Source organism: Bombina bombina, chromosome 1 (assembly GCF_027579735.1).
Source record: "Bombina bombina isolate aBomBom1 chromosome 1, aBomBom1.pri, whole genome shotgun sequence".
Classification (NCBI taxonomy): Eukaryota; Metazoa; Chordata; class Amphibia; order Anura; family Bombinatoridae; genus Bombina; species Bombina bombina.
Window position 1 is genome coordinate 187,199,099 of NC_069499.1, and position 22,499 is coordinate 187,221,597.

At 39.1% G+C, this 22,499-nt stretch overlaps 1 protein-coding gene across 1 annotated transcript in view; it reads right to left on the minus strand.

Annotated features, from left to right (window-relative positions):
• ZFYVE1 (zinc finger FYVE-type containing 1) overlaps positions 1 to 22,499 on the minus strand; it is a 91,839-nt gene that overhangs the window by 25,768 nt on the left and 43,572 nt on the right. Inside the window, exon 9 of the mRNA XM_053697775.1 lies at positions 6,422 to 6,602. Within this exon, the coding sequence (XP_053553750.1) occupies positions 6,422 to 6,602 (181 nt within the window). The remainder of the gene's footprint in view (positions 1 to 6,421; positions 6,603 to 22,499) is intronic.

Genomic DNA, 22,499 nt, shown 5'->3' on the forward strand with positions numbered 1-22,499 from the left:
TAGGTATTTATTATGTTAAACGTTTTTGCTGGAATGTAGAATCGTTTGCATGTTCTGAGGTACTGAGTGAATAAATGTTTGGGCATTATTTTTCCACTTGGCAGTTTGCTTGTTTTAATTGTGACAGTTTCGTTTCTCTCTCACTGCTGTGTGTGAGGGGGAGGGGCCGTTTTTGGCGCTCTTTGCTACGCATCAAAAATTTCCAGTCAGTTACTCTTGTATTTCCTGCATGATCCGGTTCATCTCTAACAGAAATCAGGGGTCTTCAAACTTCTTTGGAGGGAGGTAGATTCTCTCAGCAGAGCTGTGAGACTTATATATTGACTGTGATTAAAAGACGTTGCTCTGTAATTTTTATGTTTCAAATTTAATTATTGTTACTTTACTAATGGGAACAAACCTTTGCTAAAAGTTGTGTTGTTTTTCAAGGATTGATGCGATAACTGTTTTTCAGTTCATTATTTCAACTGTCATTTAATCGTTTAGTGCTTCTTTGAGGCACAGTACGTTTTTGTTAAATAAGATTTTAACCAAGTTGCAAGTTTATTGCTAGTGTGTTAAACATGTCTGATTCAGAGGAAGATACCTGTGTCATTTGTTCCAATGCCAAGGTGGAGCCCAATAGAAATTTATGTACTAACTGTATTGATGCTACTTTAAATAAAAGCCAATCTGTACAAATTGAACAAATTTCACCAAACAGCGAGGGGAGAGTTATGCCGACTAACTCGCCTCACGTGTCAGTACCTGCATCTCCCGCCCGGGAGGTGCGTGATATTGTGGCGCCTAGTACATCTGGGCGGCCATTACAGATAACATTACAAGATATGGCTACTGTTATGACTGAAGTTTTGGCTAAATTACCAGAACTAAGAGGCAAGCGTGATCACTCTGGGGTGAGAACAGAGTGCGCTGATAATACTAGGGCCATGTCTGATACTGCGTCACAGCTTGCAGAGCATGAGGACGGAGAGCTTCATTCTGTGGGTGACGGTTCTGATCCAAACAGATTGGTTTCAGATATTTCAAATTTTAAATTTAAATTGGAGAACCTCCGTGTATTACTAGGGGAGGTTTTAGCGGCTCTTAATGATTGTAACACTGTTGCAATACCAGAGAAATTGTGTAGGTTGGATAAATACTTTGCGGTACCGGCGAGTACTGACTTTTTTCCTATACCTAAGAGACTAACTGAAATTGTTACTAAGGAGTGGGATAGACCCGGTGTGCCGTTCTCACCCCCTCCAATATTTAGAAAGATGTTTCCAATAGACGCCACCACACGGGACTTATGGCAAACGGTCCCTAAGGTGGAGGGAGCAGTTTCTACTTTAGCTAAGCGTACCACTATCCCGGTGGAGGATAGCTGTGCTTTTTCAGATCCAATGGATAAAAAATTAGAGGGTTACCTTAAGAAAATGTTTGTTCAACAAGGTTTTATATTACAACCCCTTGCATGCATCGCGCCGATTACGGCTGCGGCAGCATTTTGGATTGAGTCTCTGGAAGAGAACCTTAGTTCAGCTACGCTGGACGACATTACGGACAGGCTTAGAGTCCTTAAACTAGCTAATTCATTCATTTCGGAGGCCGTAGTACATTTAACCAAACTTACGGCTAAGAACTCAGGATTCGCCATTCAGGCACGTAGGGCGCTGTGGCTAAAATCCTGGTCAGCTGATGTAACTTCTAAGTCCAAATTACTTAATATACCTTTCAAGGGGCAAACTTTATTTGGGCCCGGTTTGAAAGAAATTATCGCTGACATTACAGGAGGTAAGGGCCACGCCCTGCCTCAAGACAAAGCCAAAGCTAAGGCTAGACAGTCTAATTTTCGTCCCTTTCGGAATTTCAAAGCAGGAGCAGCACCAACTTCCACTGCACCAAAACAGGAAGGAGCTGTTGCTCGTTACAGACAAGGCTGGAAACCTAACCAGTCCTGGAACAAGGGCAAGCAGGCCAGGAAACCTGCTGCTGCCCCAAAGACAGCATGAATCGAGGGCCCCCGATCCGGGACCGGATCTAGTGGGGGGCAGACTCTCTCTCTTCGCCCAGGCTTGGGCAAGAGATGTTCAGGATCCCTGGGCGCTAGAGATCATATCTCAGGGATACCTTCTAGACTTCAAATTCTCTCCCCCAAGAGGGAGATTTCATCTGTCAAGGTTGTCAACAAACCAGATAAAGAAAGAAGCGTTTCTACGCTGTGTACAAGATCTGTTATTAATGGGAGTGATCCATCCGGTTCCGCGGTCGGAACAAGGACAAGGGTTTTACTCAAACCTGTTTGTGGTTCCCAAAAAAGAGGGAACTTTCAGGCCAATCTTGGATTTAAAGATCCTTAACAAATTCCTAAGAGTTCCATCGTTCAAAATGGAAACTATTCGGACAATCTTACCCATGATCCAAAAGGGTCAGTACATGACCACAGTGGATTTAAAGGATGCTTACCTTCACATACCGATTCACAAAGATCATTACCGGTATCTAAGGTTTGCCTTCTTAGACAGGCATTACCAGTTTGTAGCTCTTCCATTCGGATTGGCTACGGCTCCAAGAATCTTCACAAAGGTTCTGGGTGCCCTTCTGGCGGTACTAAGACCGCGAGGAATTTCGGTAGCTCCGTACCTAGACGACATTCTGATACAAGCTTCAAGCTTTCAAACTGCCAAGTCTCATACAGAGTTAGTTCTGGCATTTCTAAGGTCGCATGGATGGAAAGTGAACGAAAAGAAGAGTTCTCTCTTTCCTCTCACAAGAGTTCCATTCTTGGGGACTCTTATAGATTCTGTAGAAATGAAGATTTATCTGACAGAAGACAGATTAACAAAGCTTCTAAATGCATGCCGTGTCCTTCATTCCATTCAACTCCCGTCAGTAGCTCAATGCATGGAGGTGATCGGCTTAATGGTAGCAGCAATGGACATAGTACCCTTTGCACGTCTACATCTCAGACCGCTGCAATTGTGCATGCTGAGTCAGTGGAATGGGGATTACTCAGACTTGTCCCCTACTCTGAATCTGGATCAAGAGACCAGAAACTCTCTTCTATGGTGGCTTTCTCGGCCACATCTGTCCAGGGGGATGCCATTCAGCAGGCCGGACTGGACAATTGTAACAACAGACGCCAGCCTACTAGGTTGGGGCGCTGTCTGGAATTCTCTGAAGGCTCAGGGACAATGGAATCAGGAGGAAAGTCTCCTGCCAATAAACATTCTGGAATTGAGAGCAGTTCTCAATGCCCTTCTGGCTTGGCCCCAGTTAAAAACTCGGGGGTTCATCAGGTTTCAGTCGGACAACATCACGACTGTAGCTTACATCAACCATCAAGGAGGGACAAGAAGCTCCCTAGCAATGATGGAAGTATCAAAGATAATTCGCTGGGCAGAGTCTCACTCTTGCCACCTGTCAGCAATCCACATCCCGGGAGTGGAGAACTGGGAGGTGGATTTCTTGAGTCGCCAGACTTTTCATCCGGGGGAGTGGGAACTTCATCCGGAGGTCTTTGCCCAAATACTTCGAAGTTGGGGCAAACCAGAGATAGATCTCATGGCGTCTCGCCAGAACGCCAAACTTCCTCGCTACGGGTCCAGATCCAGGGATCCGGGAGCGGTTCTGATAGATGCTTTGACAGCACCTTGGAACTTCGGGATGGCTTATGTGTTTCCACCCTTCCCGCTGCTTCCTCGATTGATTGCCAAAATCAAACAGGAGAGAGCATCAGTGATTCTAATAGCGCCTGCATGGCCACGCAGGACTTGGTATGCAGATCTAGTGGACATGTCATCCTGTCCGCCTTGGTCTCTACCTCTAAGACAGGACCTTCTGATACAGGGTCCATTCAAACATCAAAATCTAACTTCTCTGAAGCTGACTGCTTGGAAATTGAACGCTTGATTTTATCAAAACGTGGTTTTTCTGAGTCGGTTATTGATACCCTGATACAGGCTAGGAAGCCTGTTACCAGAAGGATTTACCATAAGATATGGCGTAAATACCTATACTGGTGCGAATCCAAAGGTTACTCCTGGAGTAAGGTTAGGATTCCTAGGATATTGTCCTTTCTACAAGAAGGTTTAGAAAAGGGTTTATCGGCTAGTTCATTAAAGGGACAGATCTCAGCTCTGTCCATCTTGTTACACAGGCGTCTGTCAGAAAATCCAGACGTCCAGGCCTTTTGTCAGGCTTTAGCTAGGATCAAGCCTGTGTTTAAAACTGTTGCTCCGCCATGGAGTTTAAACCTTGTTCTTAACGTTCTACAAGGAGTTCCGTTTGAACCCCTTCATTCCATTGATATAAAGTTGTTATCTTGGAAAGTGTTATTTTTAATGGCTATTTCTTCGGCTCGGAGAGTCTCTGAGTTATCAGCTTTACATTGTGATTCTCCTTATTTGATTTTTCATTCAGATAAGGTAGTTCTGCGTACAAAACCTGGGTTCTTACCTAAGGTAGTCACTAACAGGAACATCAATCAAGAGATCGTGGTGCCTTCCCTGTGCCCGAATCCTTCTTCAAAGAAGGAACGTCTTCTACACAATCTGGATGTAGTTCGTGCCCTCAAGTTCTACTTGCAGGCAACTAAGGATTTTCGACAAACGTCTTCCCTGTTTGTCGTGTACTCTGGTCAGAGGAGAGGTCATAAGGCTTCGGCTACCTCTCTCTCCTTCTGGCTTCGTAGCATAATTCGTTTAGCCTATGAGACTGCTGGACAGCAGCCTCCTGAAAGAATTACAGCTCATTCTACTAGAGCTGTGGCTTCCACTTGGGCCTTTAAGAATGAGGCCTCTGTTGAACCGATTTGCAAGGCTGCAACTTGGTCTTCGCTTCATACTTTTTCCAAATTTTACAAATTTGACACTTTTGCTTCTTCGGAGGCTATTTTTGGGAGAAAGGTTCTTCAGGCAGTGGTTCCTTCTGTATAATGAGCCTGCCTATCCCTCCCGTCATCCGTGTACTTTTGCTTTGGTATTGGTATCCCAGAAGTAATGATGACCCGTGGACTGATCACACATAACAGAAGAAAACATAATTTATGCTTACCTGATAAATTCCTTTCTTCTGTTGTGTGATCAGTCCACGGCCCGCCCTGTTTTTTAAGGCAGGTAAATATCTTTTAAATTATACTCCAGTCACCACTTCACCCTTGGTTTCTCCTTTCTCGTTGATTCTTGGTCGAATGACTGGGAGTGACGTAGAGGGGAGGAGCTATATGCAGCTCTGCTGGGTGAATCCTCTTGCATTTCCTGTTGGGGAGGAGTTATATCCCAGAAGTAATGATGACCCGTGGACTGATCACACAACAGAAGAAAGGAATTTATCAGGTAAGCATAAATTATGTTTCTTTCATATTTGCAAGAGTTCATGAGGCCCACCCTTTTATTGGTGGTTATGATTTTGTATAAAAGCAATTTTATTTCCAGTTCCTCTTTTTGTATGCTTTTTTACTCCTTATTTTTATCACCCCACTACTTGGCTATTCGTTAAACTGATTTGTGGGTGTGGTGAGGGGTGTATTTATATGCATTTTGAGGTTTGGGAAACTTTGCCCCTCCTGGTAGGATTGTATATCCCATACGTCACTAGCTCATGGACTCTTGCCAATATGAAAGAAATTAATGTATCAGGTAAGTTCTTACATAAATTATGTTTTTCACCTTTCTTATTGAAATGCTTGTTTAGATTTAGAGTATTTTATTTTTAGACCAATTATTTTCTTTTACCATATGTTTAACCACTGCAAGGATGAATATACTGCTTATAGCTCATCAGAAGGTTCCACTCACCAGCTGCATCCTAATCTGGAGCAACAAAGGGGTGTTATGAAAGTGCAACTTTGCAGGGCTTACACACACATAGTAAAAGAAGGTCATTCATTTAATAATAAAATCAAATCAGTATTTATAGTATTAAGTAGGTTTAATTGCCAATATATACTATCAATATATTTAAAAATGAGTGTTTGGAATATTTTAAAAATATGAACATTAAAAATGGATAAAAAACAGCTGTAATTAAAGTAATAGAAAGGTCAAAAATGGGTGCATTTTAATTTGAAATATAAGCATTTTGCAATATACTTACATTAGTAAACATAAAATGCTTCTAATAAAAGTTATGTCTTGTGAGGGCTCATGCACCAGTCATCAATGACACAAATTATATCTTCAGAAGCAATACAGACCTCTCTGAGCAGGCGGGATGTTTAAATACTGGTGTACAGGCCCTCACAGAATATGTGCATATGCTGCTGAAAAACAGCAAACATGCTTCTAGTAAAAGTGATTACTAATGGAAGTATATAGCAAAAATGATTATATTTTAATTTGAAGTGCACCTATGCACATTTCATTTTTGACCTTTCTAACCCTTTAAGATGTAGTACAGCGATCACATAGAATATAAAGGATTAACAAATCAGGATTACCTATTGGAGTTCCTCTCTGCTCATAGCAGCTATCACAGACACGAACAGGTGAGATACCCCAACCTCGCTCTGGGACCGGGCGGCTCTTGGATGAACAGGTGTCGCAGAACCCCTCTCCACAGGCCCGGCAGTGGTGTTTGGTGTCATTGTCTTTAAAAGGGATTCTGCACTTTGTACATGTCTAAAAAGCAGTAAAAATAAATTGTATTTATTATATGTGCAGGAACACAGCAATATTATAATAAAATTATCTAACACATTTGAGCATTTTATTTTTATACCTTTATGTCCTGTTAAGGCTTTCACTTACCAAAAACAAAAATGTATGCTTACTTGATCATTTTTTTTGTCTATCGGAATGATGAGAGTCCATTGGAAGATCCATAACATGTGTGATATAATTCCCGCCTAGAACCCTCACAAGAGCTTTAATCCCTCCCACCTCCCCTCCCCACTCAGTTTATGTACAGCCGAGCAGAGAGACCGAAAAAGTAAGACAAAAGCAGGGTTAAGAGAGAGGTGCAAATAAGAACGGTTGCCCAGGGACAAAAAAGGGCTGGGCCTATGGACTCTCATCATCCCGAAAGAAACAAATTTATCAGGTAAGCATACGTTTTTTTTTTTCTTTCATAAGATGAGAGTCCATAAGAAGATCCATAGCATTTGGGACACAATACACAAGCTGAGAGTACATGTTAGGGATGGGTGGGACAAAAAAAAAAAAAAAGAGGCCAGACACTGCGGCTTTGAGGACTTTCCTGTCAAATGCAGCTTCAGAAGAAGCAAAGACATCAAAAAAGATGATAACATTAAGAAAAGTTAGAGAGAAGACCAGATTGCAGCCTTGCAAATATGCATCATTTTTGAAAGCCCAAGAAGTAGAAACAGATCTAGTAGAATGGGCAGTAATCCGCTTAGGAGGCGATTCTGCTGCCACCAAATAAGCCTTATGAATGGATTGTTTGAGCCAGGAAGCCAAAGTTATAGCAGTGGCCTTCTGATCTTTCCTGGGACCAGAGACATTAACAAATAAACTATAACTTTGTCTAATATCTTAAGTAGCTTGAAGATAAAATTTTAAGGGGGGCGGAGCCTGGTTTCATCGCGGAAAGACGCGTCTCTGTGAAGCTCTTGAAACTTAAAAGCTATTTTACGAGTTTTATACAGCAAACCTACACTATTTTCCATTTCTATTGAGATCTGTTCAATTGAGACTCTACAGGTGAACAGAGTGGATGTTCGACTGTGCCTTTTCCTATGTTCTTTGAGACAGCTATGCAGCATCCGTCTCCACGGGCCTAGAAGCCATTATTCTGCCTGCTGCGCCTGAGCAGCGTGAGGATATCAAGACATAGTACCCGTGCGAGGCGTGTGGCATAGGTCTGTGGCTGCCGCAAATTTACCCCCCCCCAAACTCTGGGGTTAAGAAATCCTATAATAGGATAATTCTACTATACAGCTTTACTACGGAGATCTGTAATGCATATATCTCAGATGGAGATCAGCAAAACAAACCTCGTGGAAATAATTAGTCTGCTTTTGGAAGAGCATTTCTCCCGACTTGAGAGGGACTTGGCTGCAGCATGGCGAACTGAAAATGCCCTGATCCAACAGCCAGATTTGGCTGAAGCTGAATGCCTAACAGAGCCCCAGCAAATAACATGGAGGAGAGTTGGAGGAACCGGGACGCAGGAAGACATGTGTCTCGCTAAGGAGGACAAGCTGCCACTACTAGAAGATATAGACCTCCTCGAGCCGGCAATTTGGGGGACTTCACAAAACATAGAGCGCACAATGACATTGTTACCGGTAAATGAAAAGCGCATGAGAGCGCAGGATGTCAGCAGTGCTATGTCCCGTGAGTAATGTAACGGTCTACCTCTACACCCTTGAAGTCCAAGATCTACGCTGGGAGAGTAAGTGCTTCAGTCCAGTATGCATGAGATTTTTTTTGATGCGCCCACTGTCTGTCCAGTTTTTGGGGCTGGTGGCAGGACGATTTGAAGGAAGTTCCTATTGGACTTTTGACCCAGGGGGCCAATCTGAACAATATCTTGCATATGGCCCTTGGACACAGTGATGTGCCCCTGTGGTAGCTTGGACATTAGAGCTGTGTTAAATTGGGACTATTGATCAGTACTTATGCGTTGTGGCTCTGACGGGTTAATGTTTAAGCACAATACAGCAAACGCTTTTGCTTTTCTTTAACAATTGATAATTAAAAGCACACAAAGTACTAATTATACACTAACGCTTATATTCTAAAATGTACTGTATCCCCTATGTTTTATGCATTTCTTTTGGAATGAATCAGTCTGTAATGCTACTCGTGTGCTTATTTAGATACTGTATTCCCTGACATAATCTGGCACTAGCATAGCTACCTGACTAGCAACTGGGAGTGGGCCTTTATCCAGACCCAGTCAGTACTGCTTATATTTTGGTCTGCTTGGGATGGGCTTTACTATGGATATGAGAGCATCTCCTACACTGACAAACGGTTGCTATCCCAATTTACATAAGCTGTAGATAGTCTTACTGTTATACAACTAAGTATGTGAAAACTTGGCTTCAGCTGAGAGTTAGGTGCTGTGTAGTATTTGGCATTAGTATCCATTCATAAGCTTATCTAGATATAGAACTTCCTCTGTTTAAAACTGCCTGTAATATAACCATCTTGTCCGCAGCTAGGATTTCACCTATTTATTAGTTCCACTCTTAACATAACTCCAATTTTTTTGTAGCATTTAAATTAATGAGTGCCCTTAAGTTATAACTAACGTTATCACTCCACGTAGTTGGCTTTTATTTCCCTATTAGGATGTGATAGATTAAACACAGACTTCTCTTACACCTGAGGGTGTTGCTGCAAATATATATTTAAGTACGCCACAATGAACCAATATTAGTCCACTATATCTCCTGATGTTAAAAGCTTCATGCTCTTTCGCCCAATTAATCTTTGCTTGTCCCCTTCCATAGTACTCCTACGCTTAAAAAGTGACCAGAGCCTTGTTTTGCTGTTCTTCTTGAAATTACCTGTCTTTATTGTTATACTTTTATTCATGCATTAGGTGTCTCAGTTATGTTCCTAATCATACTCATAGTTTTTAAATGACATGATCCAAAAGTTATTATTTCTATTATTAGATTATATATGGCCTAATTGAGATATATCTATACTATATTCAACATATGTCATGAAAGCTACTATTCAAAAGCTATTATTTCTATACTTGGACTATAGATAGTCTATATGAGATATTTCTATATTATATTCAACATACGCCATGAAAGCTATTTCTAAAATTGGCTACTAGGTTTATTGCTTTCAGAATCAAAGAATAAGTTGAAAATGTGAACTTTTTCTTTAACATATTTTGCATAACTGTGATGAAACAGATATGTTTGTTTATTGTGATAATCTGATGTGAATGTTCTTTGCTTTGGTATACTTTTGACACTTGTGAAATCATTTGTCTGTTATTTTACACATTAAACCTCAAAAATATTTTTAAAAAAAATTAAAAAAAAAATGTAAAGTTCTAGCCGCATCCAAGTTGTTAAGAAGATGTTCGTTTGAGTTAGAAGGAAAAAAAATGCGGGGGCTGTGGCCAGTCCAAAGGGAAGCACCACAAGCTGGTAGTGTTTAAGGAAATCTCAAAAACTAATCAATCTCTATGGATTGTAATATGCAGGTATGCAATCCTTGTGATCTAGCATACACCTTAATTGGCCCTGCATTGTGCAAATAGTTTCCATCTTGAAAGTGGGCACTCAAACATCTTGTAGTGCAGATCAATATGGTATTCTTAACCCCGTATGGGTAACCCCAGGTATAAGGGTACTCACAATTAGCAGCGCACCCAGTGGTACAGATGACATGGACTGGACTACTATAGTGGCCCGGTGCACATAACCATTAGGCTCCCACACATAAGGTGCACATAATCCTTAGTAGGCTACCGTATAAAAAACAAAACAAAAGTGCTTGGATAGATAAAGATACTTTATAAGATAAAAATATAAAACAATGCAATGCAGTAAAATGTTTAATACAAACAGTATTATACGCTACACGTTTCTCGGCGTCTACTGCGCCGTTTCCTCAGGCTCATAATACTGGAAGCACTCTGAGTCTCCTATATACCCACCCATTCCCAATCATTAGCTGGATACCTCCCTCTTACACAGGTGGCTGATTGACAGCCCTGTCACTAACAAAACATACATATACGTAATAAAATTACTTGTGATGTTTTTAGACACATTATAACCCATGTGATATAAAACACACAAAAAATGTGTGCCAAATGCAAACGATTATATTTATAGTCATAATAACGACATATGTGAGATGACGATAAATAGAATCCCAATTGATGTTGTACATATTACCAGTAGGTGAACCGGCATAGACAGATGTAAGATGCAATTATCTGCCAAAGCTATATAAACACAATGTTTACAATATTATGGCGATTATAACCCAAATGATAATTAAAATTCTACAAGTATTCGGCTGCACCATGTGTGATGTATGTTCGACGAGCCCACTTGGGCAGGTAATAGTCTCTAAAACGGTATAAGATATAGTAACATGGCCCAATAATATATCACGGACATAAGAATATACGTCTTGAAGCGATCGTACATACAAATAGTAATAATAGTATTAATGAGCAATGTGTAATAAACATATGAAGTGTTATTTTAGTGTGTGATATGAGTGGATATGTGAGCATAATAAGTCCACATGTATAAGTGAGACACAATGCTATCACTTATGGACATTATATCTGAAAAGAAACAATATCTAGAAGTGAAAATATGTGATATATAGATTCATATTCTAATCACCCATAGAGAAAAACTAGTAGATGAAATAGCTAAAAAAATAGAGAACACACAGAAAATGTTAGAGGGTTATAAAGGATAATTCTGAATACAAGTCACTTAATGATAGAACAATTAAAGCTACAGACGAATTTCAGGATGAGATTATACTAAGGAAAAATCAAAAGAAAGATAGGGATGAAGAGGATTATGCTAAAGGGTTAGTCTATTCATATAACTGTACAAGGTGGATAAAAATGAACCTAAAGAACAACCTTGGACAAAGGTGAATTATAATAAAAATAGAAATGATGGTAACTTTAATAGGAACAATCATGTTGGCCCTAGAAATCAGAATAACCATTCTACTTATAGACCAAATAGAACAGATGGTCTAACCAATAAATTTAGAGAACATAATGAAGTTAAACAACAGGGAATACTATTAAAAACAATAGATATACACCTTTATATGAACATAATCACATGCAAAATAATAAATCATACCCTGCTTATAGAGAACAACCTCAACAATACTAAAACTCCACTTATAATAACCATAGAAACGAACATCCTCAGACTTCTTATCACTCTAGGGATCACTCAAATAATTCCCCTAAACCTTCTAGGGATTACACCAACAAAAATAGGGAGGCCCCACAAACACAAGGTTCTCCAATGCCCCATAACTTCTTTTTTAGAGGAACATATACCCTTAGCCCCACTATGGAGGAAAAGGGTCAAAATACCCCGTACCAACAACCAGGCAGAAACAAACGCACACACACACAAACGGGGAAGGAGAATTGCCACCTAGAAAAAGAAGCTACAACAACTAAGTACAGGTATATTTAATCTATCTGATAAGACTTTAAGCAATGACGAAATTAGGATCTTAGGTAAGGAGCTTAGTTTTTGTCCCTTTAATCCACACAAATTTTTTTTAATTATTTGTCGATTTGAACAAATTTACTAGAAAATTGTCCCTACAGTGATACTTAGCCAATAAAAAATTAAAAACACAAAGAATCAATGGAATCCCTCTCTTAACAGAGAATATGGGGTCTGAGGAATTATTTGAAGGGTCTATTCACACCAATCTAGCACTACCTTCAAATTTCAATCCCAAAAAAAGAGGATGTAGCTTATCTAGACTTATTTCAAAGTCTGGTGATGGAAGATTTTGAGAAGCTTCCTAAAACCAATATAAAGCAGGGAAATATTTGGCCGAATTAAAAGATGGCCCTTGACAGTTTAGCATGTGATAACAGTATCATAATCAGCCAAGCCGACAAAGGCGGAGGAATTGTGATTCAAAATTATAATGACTATATTGCTGAAGCCCAAAGAATATTATTAGACAAAGAATATTATAAAAAAACTGGATAAAGATGCAACCGATTTATTTATGAAGGAGCTTATTACTCTCATCTCTTTGGGTTACAACAATGGGATTATCAATAATAAGGAGAAAAGTTATCTTACCCCTAGAAATCCAAACATCCCATACTACCACCATCTACCTAAGATACACAAAGATGTGTCTAACCCTCCTGGCAGACCTATCATTGCCGGCATGAATAGTATGACCGACAATTTGTCTGCTTACATAGATTTTTTTCTGCAGAGGTATGTTATACAATTGCAATCTTATATTAAAAAGATACCACAGACCTTCTTTTTAAGCTTTCTAACATTGAAAAGGATGAAAATTTACTTTGGGTGTCCTGTGATGTTAGTGCACTATACCCAAATATTACACACATAGTATAGGCCTTCAGTCAATAGATAAATATTTAAGTGAAGATCCTTATAGGTCAGACACACAAAAAAAATTATCTGCTAAAATTGATTAGTTTTATATTGACACAATTATTTTAAATTTCTGGATGAATTTTACATCCAAATCAAGGGGACGGCCATGGGGACCAGATTTACATCCAGTTTTGCGAACCTGTTTATTGGTGTATTTGAAGACAGGTGCATTTACAATCCAAAATGGGTGACAACTCTGGTCTACTATGGCCGTTATATTGATGATTTGTTATTTATATGGAAGGGCCCTCTAGAATCCCTTGAATCCTTTAAAGAAGCTATCAATAAAAATGATATAGGTATCCAATTCACATGGAATGTGCAAAAATATAAAATTGACTTCTTAGATGTATCCCTAATGTGGGACGAAAATAATTGTATAAGATCATGCACCTTTTTTAAGTCGATGGACAGCAACAAACTTCCTAGATTTCTATAGTAATCATTCTAGTTGGAAGTTAAATATTCCTTATAGTCAGTTTAGACTGATACGTAGAAACTGTACAGATTTGGAAACATATGACACACAGAGCCTTATTCTGAAAAACAGATTTAAGGAAAAACATTATCCAGATGCAATTATTGAATCAGGGTTTTCGAGAGCACGGTCTCTTAATAGAGAGGCTATGTTTTTCACAGTATGAAACAACATTTATAACAAGATATAATAATAGTCATAGAGAAATAAAGGAAATTCTTTCAAAACATTGGAACTTACTATTAAGGGACCCCATATTCCAATAAATTTTGGAAAAGAAACACAGGAGGGCACCGACTTTGAAAGAAAAATTGGTCCCCAGTAAGGTCGTAATGTGCAAACGTGGTTTTAATTATAAAAAAAACCCCTATGGAACTCTCTATAATCAACATAATACATTAAAAATTGTGACCTATATTGGGACCACATGTGCCAATATATAACAAATGGGTCTACATTGATTACATTATTCAGTACTGGTGAAATTTTTCAGTTCACACAAAAAAAAAAAAAATCACCTGTAACTCTTCATATGTAGTTTATTGTATATCTTGTCTTTGCGGGCTACAATAAATAGGCCGCACCTGTAGGAAGGTATGATAAAGATGGTCGGAACATCTTAGATGTACTGAAAGAGGCTTAGATAAATATAGTACCTCTAGACACTAAACCCAAGTACATGGCACCACAAAATGTGTAATGAATATCACACCTCTAGAAACTATTCCTATTAATAATTCACAAAATAGAATGTCCAGGCTGCGTCAGCGTGAGACATATTGGATCTATAAATTTGGATCCCTATTCTCTGACGGCCTTAATGAAGCTATAGATACTGGGGCCTTTTAATTTAATTTTACTTGTGATAAATACCTTTTCTACTTTATCATATTTGTATCTATTTTCCTCCATTTTTTGTTCCACTATGTTCTTTACAGTCACCTTATTATATGCGTATAGATCAATAGTGATTTAGGGTTCACTATAACCTAACAGTAAGTCAGCACTTACGTTTGTTTATAAATATATTTTTTCCATCACTGTCCTATATTAGCAATTATTTTGTCTAGTAGCTATTTTTTTATATATAATGATAGATTGTATCACTATAGTACTAATATTTGTTAGGTTATTTTTATTAGCTATTATTGTCCTTACACTCAATTATATTCAACATCATATGCACATTCATTACACCCCCTCCCCCCCCATATTCTTTTTTTTTTTTTATACATCAGGAGTTATTTTTTGTTTTGGTCTATTTAGACCCTTATTTAGGTTTATCCTCCATTCAAATATTAATCTATATATCATATATTTTCACTTCTAGATATTGTTTCTTTCCAGATATAATGCCCATAAGTGATAGCATTATGTCTCACTTAAACATGTGGACTTATTATGCTCACATATCCACTTGTATCACACACTAAAATAACACTTAATGGCCTTGATCCGATATGCAGCGTCACCCGCAAAAGCCGGCGACGCCAAATTTTGCGCTGGTTTGGTATCACATATACGGTGTAACATAGAAGTTACGCTCGTATATTTCTGCCTTCGGCCGTAGTTTTTTGGCCCATAGACAGGTATACCAAACCAGCGCAGTTTGGTATCCAATATACAGCGTAAGGACTTACGTGGCGAAAATGGAGAAATCCTACTCCATCTTCACCTCTCCACAAATTGCAGGCGTAGTAAGCCTTACGCTGTCTATTGGAGCCCTGTATCTCCCTAAACTAGCTGCTAAATAAAACCTAACGCATGCGCAATGTCTATCTACCTGTCAACCGCGATCCCCCGCCGCAACCCTAATAAAGTATTTAACCCCTAAACCGCCGCTCCCGGACCCCACCGCCACCTACATTAAATTATATTATATATATATTAAGTATAATAACCCTAACACCCCTAACTAAATTCTTATTAAAATAAATCTAATTAATATTAATTAAAATATTCCTATTTAAATATAAATACTTACCTATAAAATAAACCCTAAGATAGCTACAATATAATTAATAATTACATTGTAGCTATTTTAGGGTTTATATTTCTTTTACAGGTAACTTGGTATTTATTTTAACTAGGTACAATAGCTATTAAATAGTTAATAACTATTTAATAGCTACCTTGTTAAAATAATTACCAATTTACCTGTAAAATAAATCCTAACCTAAGTTACAAATACACCTACACTATCAATAAATTAAATAAACTACAAATATCTAAACTAAAATACAATTAAATACACTAAACTAAATTACAAAAAATAAAAAAAAGATTACAAGAATTTTAAGCTAATTACACCTATTCTAAGCCCCCTAATAAAATAATAAAGCCCCCCAAAATAAAAAAATGCCCTACCCTATTCTAAATTAAAAATTAATATAATTAGGGTTAATATAGTTAATATAGGGGGTAATACATTTATTATAGGTGGCAGCGGTGTAGGGGGATTAGATTGGGGGTAATACATTTATTATAGGTGGCGGCGGTGTAGGGGGATTTAGATTAGAGGCAAAAGAGCTGATTACTTTGTGTCAATGCCCCGCAAAAAGCCCTTTTAAGGGCTGGCAATAGAGCGGTTTACTTTGGGGTAATGCCACGCAAAAAGCCCTTTTCAGGGCTATTTGTAGGGTTAGACTTAGGTTTAGTGGTAGAGATATTTTATTATTTTAGGGGTTAATTAATTTAATATAGGTGGCGGCGGTATAGGGGGATTAGATGAGGGGTTAATAATTTTAATATAGCTGGTGGCGGTATAGGGGGATTAGATTAGGGGTTAATAATTTTAATATAGCTGGCAGCGGGGTAGGAGCTCACATTAGGGAGTAGGTAATGTAGGTGGCGGCGGTGTAAGGGGCTCACATTAGGGGGTAGTTAATGTAGGTGGCGGCGGGGTCCAGGAGCGGCGGTTTAGGGGTTAATAACTTTATTAGGTGCGGCGGGGTCCGGGAGTGGCGGTTTAGGGGTTAATATATTTATTATTAGGAGAGTGAGGGGGGATAGCGGATAGAGGGGTATACGTGTCGGGCTATGTTTGGGAGGCGTGTTAGACAGTACGGGAGATTTAATAACTTAGTCTGGTTTTGTAGGCGCCGGCAGTTTCTAAAGTGCCGTGAGTCACCGACGACTCCAGAAATTTGTACTTACGCAGATTTCTGGACATCGCTGGTTTATCCGACTTATGGCACTTTAGCAATTGCCGGCAGGGTATATTGGATAGCTCGAGTTGCGAGCTGAAACTACGGGCGGCGGGGGTTCCCTCGCTTGCGCAGCAAACTACAATATATATAGGATCTCGCCCCATATGTTTATTACACATTACTCATTAATACTATTATTACTATTTGTATTCTTTTATGCATTTATTGCTTTTATAGTCCAGTCAGGAATGAATATTAGTTCTTTTTTCATAACTTTTTCATAATTTCTTGTCCCAATTCTATTTTATATATGTTCACATATAGTTTCATTAAACATAGTTCCTGAGAGATCAGACTCACACCGCTAGTATTCATTTACTAGATATCTATATCGGGACACTAGTCTCACGTTAGTTAGACACGATTGGCTCTATTAATCACCCCCCCACACACACACATAGAAGACTGTTTCTTGACGTATATCTGACGTCAGAGAGATATAATTGGTCCATATTATTACACCCAGCATCGCTATAGAGATCATCATCCGCCAGAGTGGGCTTGCCGACCATATCTGTTTCGAGATACATGCCTTATGCTAGTAAGATACGATTGGCTCAATCTATACACCCTCACCATATACGATCGCTTCAAGACGTATATTCTACGTCAGTGATATATTATTGGGCCATGTTAATATATCTGATACCGTTTTAGAGACTATTACCTGCCCAAGTCGGCTCGTCGAACATACATCACACATAACTTGCATACGATTGGTGCAGCCAAATACTTGTAGAATTTTAATTATCATTTGGGTTATAAATCGCCATAATATTGTAAACATTGTGTTTATATAGCTTTGGCAGATAATTGCATCCAACATCTGTCTATGCCGGTTCACCTAATGGTAAAATGTACAACATCAATTGGGATTCTATTTATCGTCATCTCACAAATGTCATTATTATGACTATTAATATAATCGTTTGCATTTGGCACACATTGTTTTTTTATGCGTTTATATCGCATGGGTTATATTGTGTCTAAAAAACATCACAAGTACGTATATGTATGTTTGGTTAGTGACAGGGCTCACAATCGGCCACCTGTGTAAGAGGGAGGTATCCAGCTAATGATTGGGAACGGGTGGGTATATAGGAGACTCAGAGTGCGTCCAGTATTATGAGCCTGAGGAAACGGCGCGGTAGACGGCAAGAAACACGTAGCGTACAATACTGTTTGTTTTAAACATTTTACTGCATTGCATATTTTTATCTCATAAAGTATCTTTATCTATCCAAGAACTTTTGAGTCTCTTTTATACAGTAGCCTACAAAGGATTTTTGGAGATCATTTTCCTGGGAGCCTAATGGTTAAGTGCACTGGGCCACTAAAATAGTCCAGTCCGTGTCATCTGCACCACTGGGTGCACTGCTAATTGTGAGTACCCTTATACCTGGGGTTACCCATATGGGGTTAAGAATACCATATTGATCTGCACTAGGAGTCGCCCTTCTTTTCTCCTTTTTATAGATCCCTGAATCGATTCTAGAAGGAGCTGCCCATTTTGTGCACAGTTTGCTGGGACACGGAAAAGTTGTCAGACTGCTTTCCTAGGCATTATCTTTGCCTTCTCATATTGTGAGTATATTTCTTGAAATTGCACCTTACTTTTCTAACTATTGGCTACACTAGGAGGCACCCTTTTTCTTTTTTATAACACAAACATCTTGGATTTCTTTAAATCCAAGATGGGTCTGAAAGATTTTTCTTTCTTGGGAACAATGAAAATGTTGGAGGAAAAACATAATTTATGTAAGAACTTACCTGATAAATTCATTTCTTTCATATTAGCAAGAGTCCATGAGCTAGTGACGTATGGGATATACATTCCTACCAGGAGGGGCAAAGTTTCCCAAACCTTAAAATGCCTATAAATACACCCCTCACCACACCCACAAATCAGTTTAACGAATAGCCAAGAAGTGGGGTGATAAGAAAAAAGTGCGAAAGCATAAAAAATAAGGAATTGGAATAATTTTGCTTTATACAAAAAAATCATAACCACCACAAAAAAGGGTGGGCCTCATGGTCTCTTGCTAATATGAAAGAAATGAATTTATCAGGTAAGTTCTTACATAAATTATGTTTTCTTTCATGTAATTAGCAAGAGTCCATGAGCTAGTGACGTATGGGATAATGACTACCCAAGATGTGGATCTTTCCACGCAAGAGTCACTAGAGAGGGAGGGATAAAATAAAGACAGCCAATTCCTGCTGAAAATAATCCACACCCAAAATAAAGTTTAAATGAAAACATAAGCAGAAGATTCAAACTGAAACAGCTGCCTGAAGTACTTTTCTACCAAAAACTGCTTCAGAAGAAGAAAACACATCAAAATGGTAGAATTTAGTAAAAGTATGCAAAGAAGACCAAGTTGCTGCTTTGCAAATCTGATCAACCGAAGCTTCATTCCTAAACGCCCAGGAAGTAGAAACTGACCTAGTAGAATGAGCTGTAATCCTCTGAGGCGGAGTTTTACCCGACTCAACATAGGCATGATGAATTAAAGATTTCAACCAAGATGCCAAAGAAATGGCAGAAGCTTTCTGGCCTTTTCTAGAACCGGAAAAGATGACAAATAGACTAGAAGTCTTTCGGAAAGACTTAGTAGCTTCAACATAATATTTCAAAGCTCTAACAACATCCAAAGAATGCAATGATTTCTCCTTAGAATTCTTAGGATTAGGGCATAATGAAGGAACTACAATTTCTCTACTAATGTTGTTGGAATTCACAACCTTAGGTAAAAATTCAAAAGAAGTTCGCAACACTGCCTTATCCTGATGAAAAATCAGAAAAGGAGACTCACAAGAAAGAGCAGACAATTCAGAGACTCTTCTGGCAGAAGAGATGGCCAAAAGGAACAAAACTTTCCAAGAAAGTAATTTAATGTCCAATGAATGCATAGGTTCAAACGGAGGAGCTTGAAGAGCCCCCAGAACCAAATTCAAACTCCAAGGAGGAGAAATTGACTTAATGACAGGTTTTATACGAACCAAGGCTTGTACAAAACAATGAATATCAGGAAGATTGGCAATCTTTCTGTGAAAAAGAACAGAAAGAGCAGAGATTTGACCTTTCAAGGAACTTGCGGACAAACCTTTATCTAAACCATCCTGAAGAAACTGTAAAATTCTCGGAATTCTAAAAGAATGCCAGGAAAAATGATGAGAAAGACACCAAGAAATATAAGTCTTCCAGACTCTATAATATATCTCTCTAGATACAGATTTACGAGCCTGTAACATAGTATTAATCACAGAGTCAGAGAAACCTCTTTGACCAAGAATCAAGCGTTCAATCTCCATACCTTTAAATTTAAGGATTTGAGATCCTGATGGAAAAAAGGACCTTGCGACAGAAGGTCTGGTCTTAACGGAAGAGTCCACGGTTGGCAAGAGGCCATCCGGACAAGATCCGCATACCAAAACCTGTGAGGCCATGCTGGAGCTACCAGCAGAACAAACGAGCATTCCTTCAGAATCTTGGAGATTACTCTTGGAAGAAGAACCAGAGGCGGAAAGATATAGGCAGGATGATACTTCCAAGTGATAATGCATCCACTGCCTCCGCCTGAGGATCCCGGGATCTGGACAGATACCTGGGAAGTTTCTTGTTTAGATGAGAAGCCATCAGATCTATTTCTGGAAGTTCCCACATTTGAACAATCTGAAGAAATACCTCTGGGTGAAGAGACCATTCGCCCGGATGCAACGTTTGGCGACTGAGATAATCCGCTTCCCAATTGTCTATTCCTGGAATATGAACCGCAGAGATTAGACAGGAGCTGGATTCCGCCCAAACCAGAATTCGAGATACTTCTTTCATAGCCAGAGGACTGTGAGTCCCTCCTTGATGATTGATGTATGCCACAGTTGTGACATTGTCTGTCTGAAAACAAATGAACGATTCTCTCTTCAGAAGAGGCCAAGACTGAAGAGCTCTGAAAATTGCACGGAGTTCCAAAATATTGATCGGTAATCTCACCTCCTGAGATTCCCAAACCCCTTGTGCTGTCAGAGACCCCCACACAGCTCCCCAACCTGTAAGACTTGCATCTGTTGAAATTACAGTCCAGGTCGGAAGAACAAAAGAAGCCCCCTGAACTAAACGATGGTGATCTGTCCACCACGTCACAATCGGTTTTAAAGATATTAATTGAGATATCTTTGTGTAATCCCTGCACCATTGGTTCAGCATACAGAGCTGAAGAGGTCGCATGTGAAAACGAGCAAAGGGGATCGCGTCCGATGCAGCAGTCATAAGACCTAGAATTTCCATGCATAAGGCTACCGAAGGGAATGATTGTGACTGAAGGTTTCGACAAGCTGAAATCAATTTTAGACGTCTCTTGTCTGTCAAAGACAGAGTCATGGACACTGAATCTATCTGGAAACCCAAAAAGGTTACCCTTGTCTGAGGAATCAATTAACTTTTTAGTGACTTGATCCTCCAACCATGATTTTGAAGAAACAACAAAAGTCGATTCGTACGAAATTCTGCTAAATGTGAAGACTGAGCAAGTACCAAGATATCGTCCAAATAAGGAAATACCACAATACCCTGTTCTCTGATTACAGATAGAAGGGCACCGAGAACCTTTGTAAAAATTCTTGGAGCTGTTGCTAAGCCAAACGGCAGAGCCACAAACTGGTAATGCTTGTCTAGGAAAGAGAATCTCAGAAACTGATAGTGAGCTGGATGAATCGGAATATGCAGATATGCATCCTGTAAATCTATTGTAGACATATAATGCCCTTGCTGAACAAAAGGCAGGATAGTCCTTACAGTTACCATTTTGAATGTTGGTATCCTTACATAACGATTCAATATTTTTAGATCCAGAACTGGTCTGAAGGAATTCTCCTTCTTTGATACAATGAAGAGATTCGAATAAAACCCCAGCCCCTGTTCCAGAACTGGAACTGGCATAATTACTCCAGCCAACTCTAGATCTGAAACACATTTCAGAAATGCTTGAGCTTTCGCTGGGTTTACTGGGACACGGGAAAGAAAGAATCTCTTTGCAGGAGGTCTTATCTTGAAACCAATTCTGTACCCTTCTGAAATAATGTTCTGAATCCAAAGATTGTGAACAGAATTGATCCAAATTTCTTTGAAAAAACGTAATCTGCCCCCTACCAGCTGAGCTGGAATGAGGGCCGCACCTTCATGTGGACTTAGAAGCTGGCTTTGCTTTTCTAGACGGCTTGGATTTATTCCAGACTGGAGATGGTTTCCAAACTGAAACTGCTCCTGAGGATGAAGGATCAGGCTTTTGTTCTTTGTTGAAACGAAAGGAACGAAAACGATTATTAGCCCTGTTTTTACCCTTAGATTTTTTATCCTGTGGTAAAAAAGTTCCTTTCCCACCAGTAACAGTTGAGATAATAGAATCCAACTGAGAACCAAATAATTTATTACCCTGGAAAGAAAGGGAAAGTAGAGTCGATTTAGAGGACATATCAGCATTCCAAGTTTTAAGCCATAAAGCTCTTCTAGCTAAAATAGATAGAGACATAAACCTGACATCAACTCTGATAATATCAAAAATGGCATCACAGATAAAATTATTAGCATGTTGAAGAAGAATAATAATGTTATGAGAATCATGATCTGTTAGTTGCTAAAGTTTCCAACCAAAAAGTTGAAGCTGCAGCAACATCCGCCAAAGATATAGCAGGTCTAAGAAGATTACCTGAACACAAATAAGATTTTCTTAGAAAGGATTCA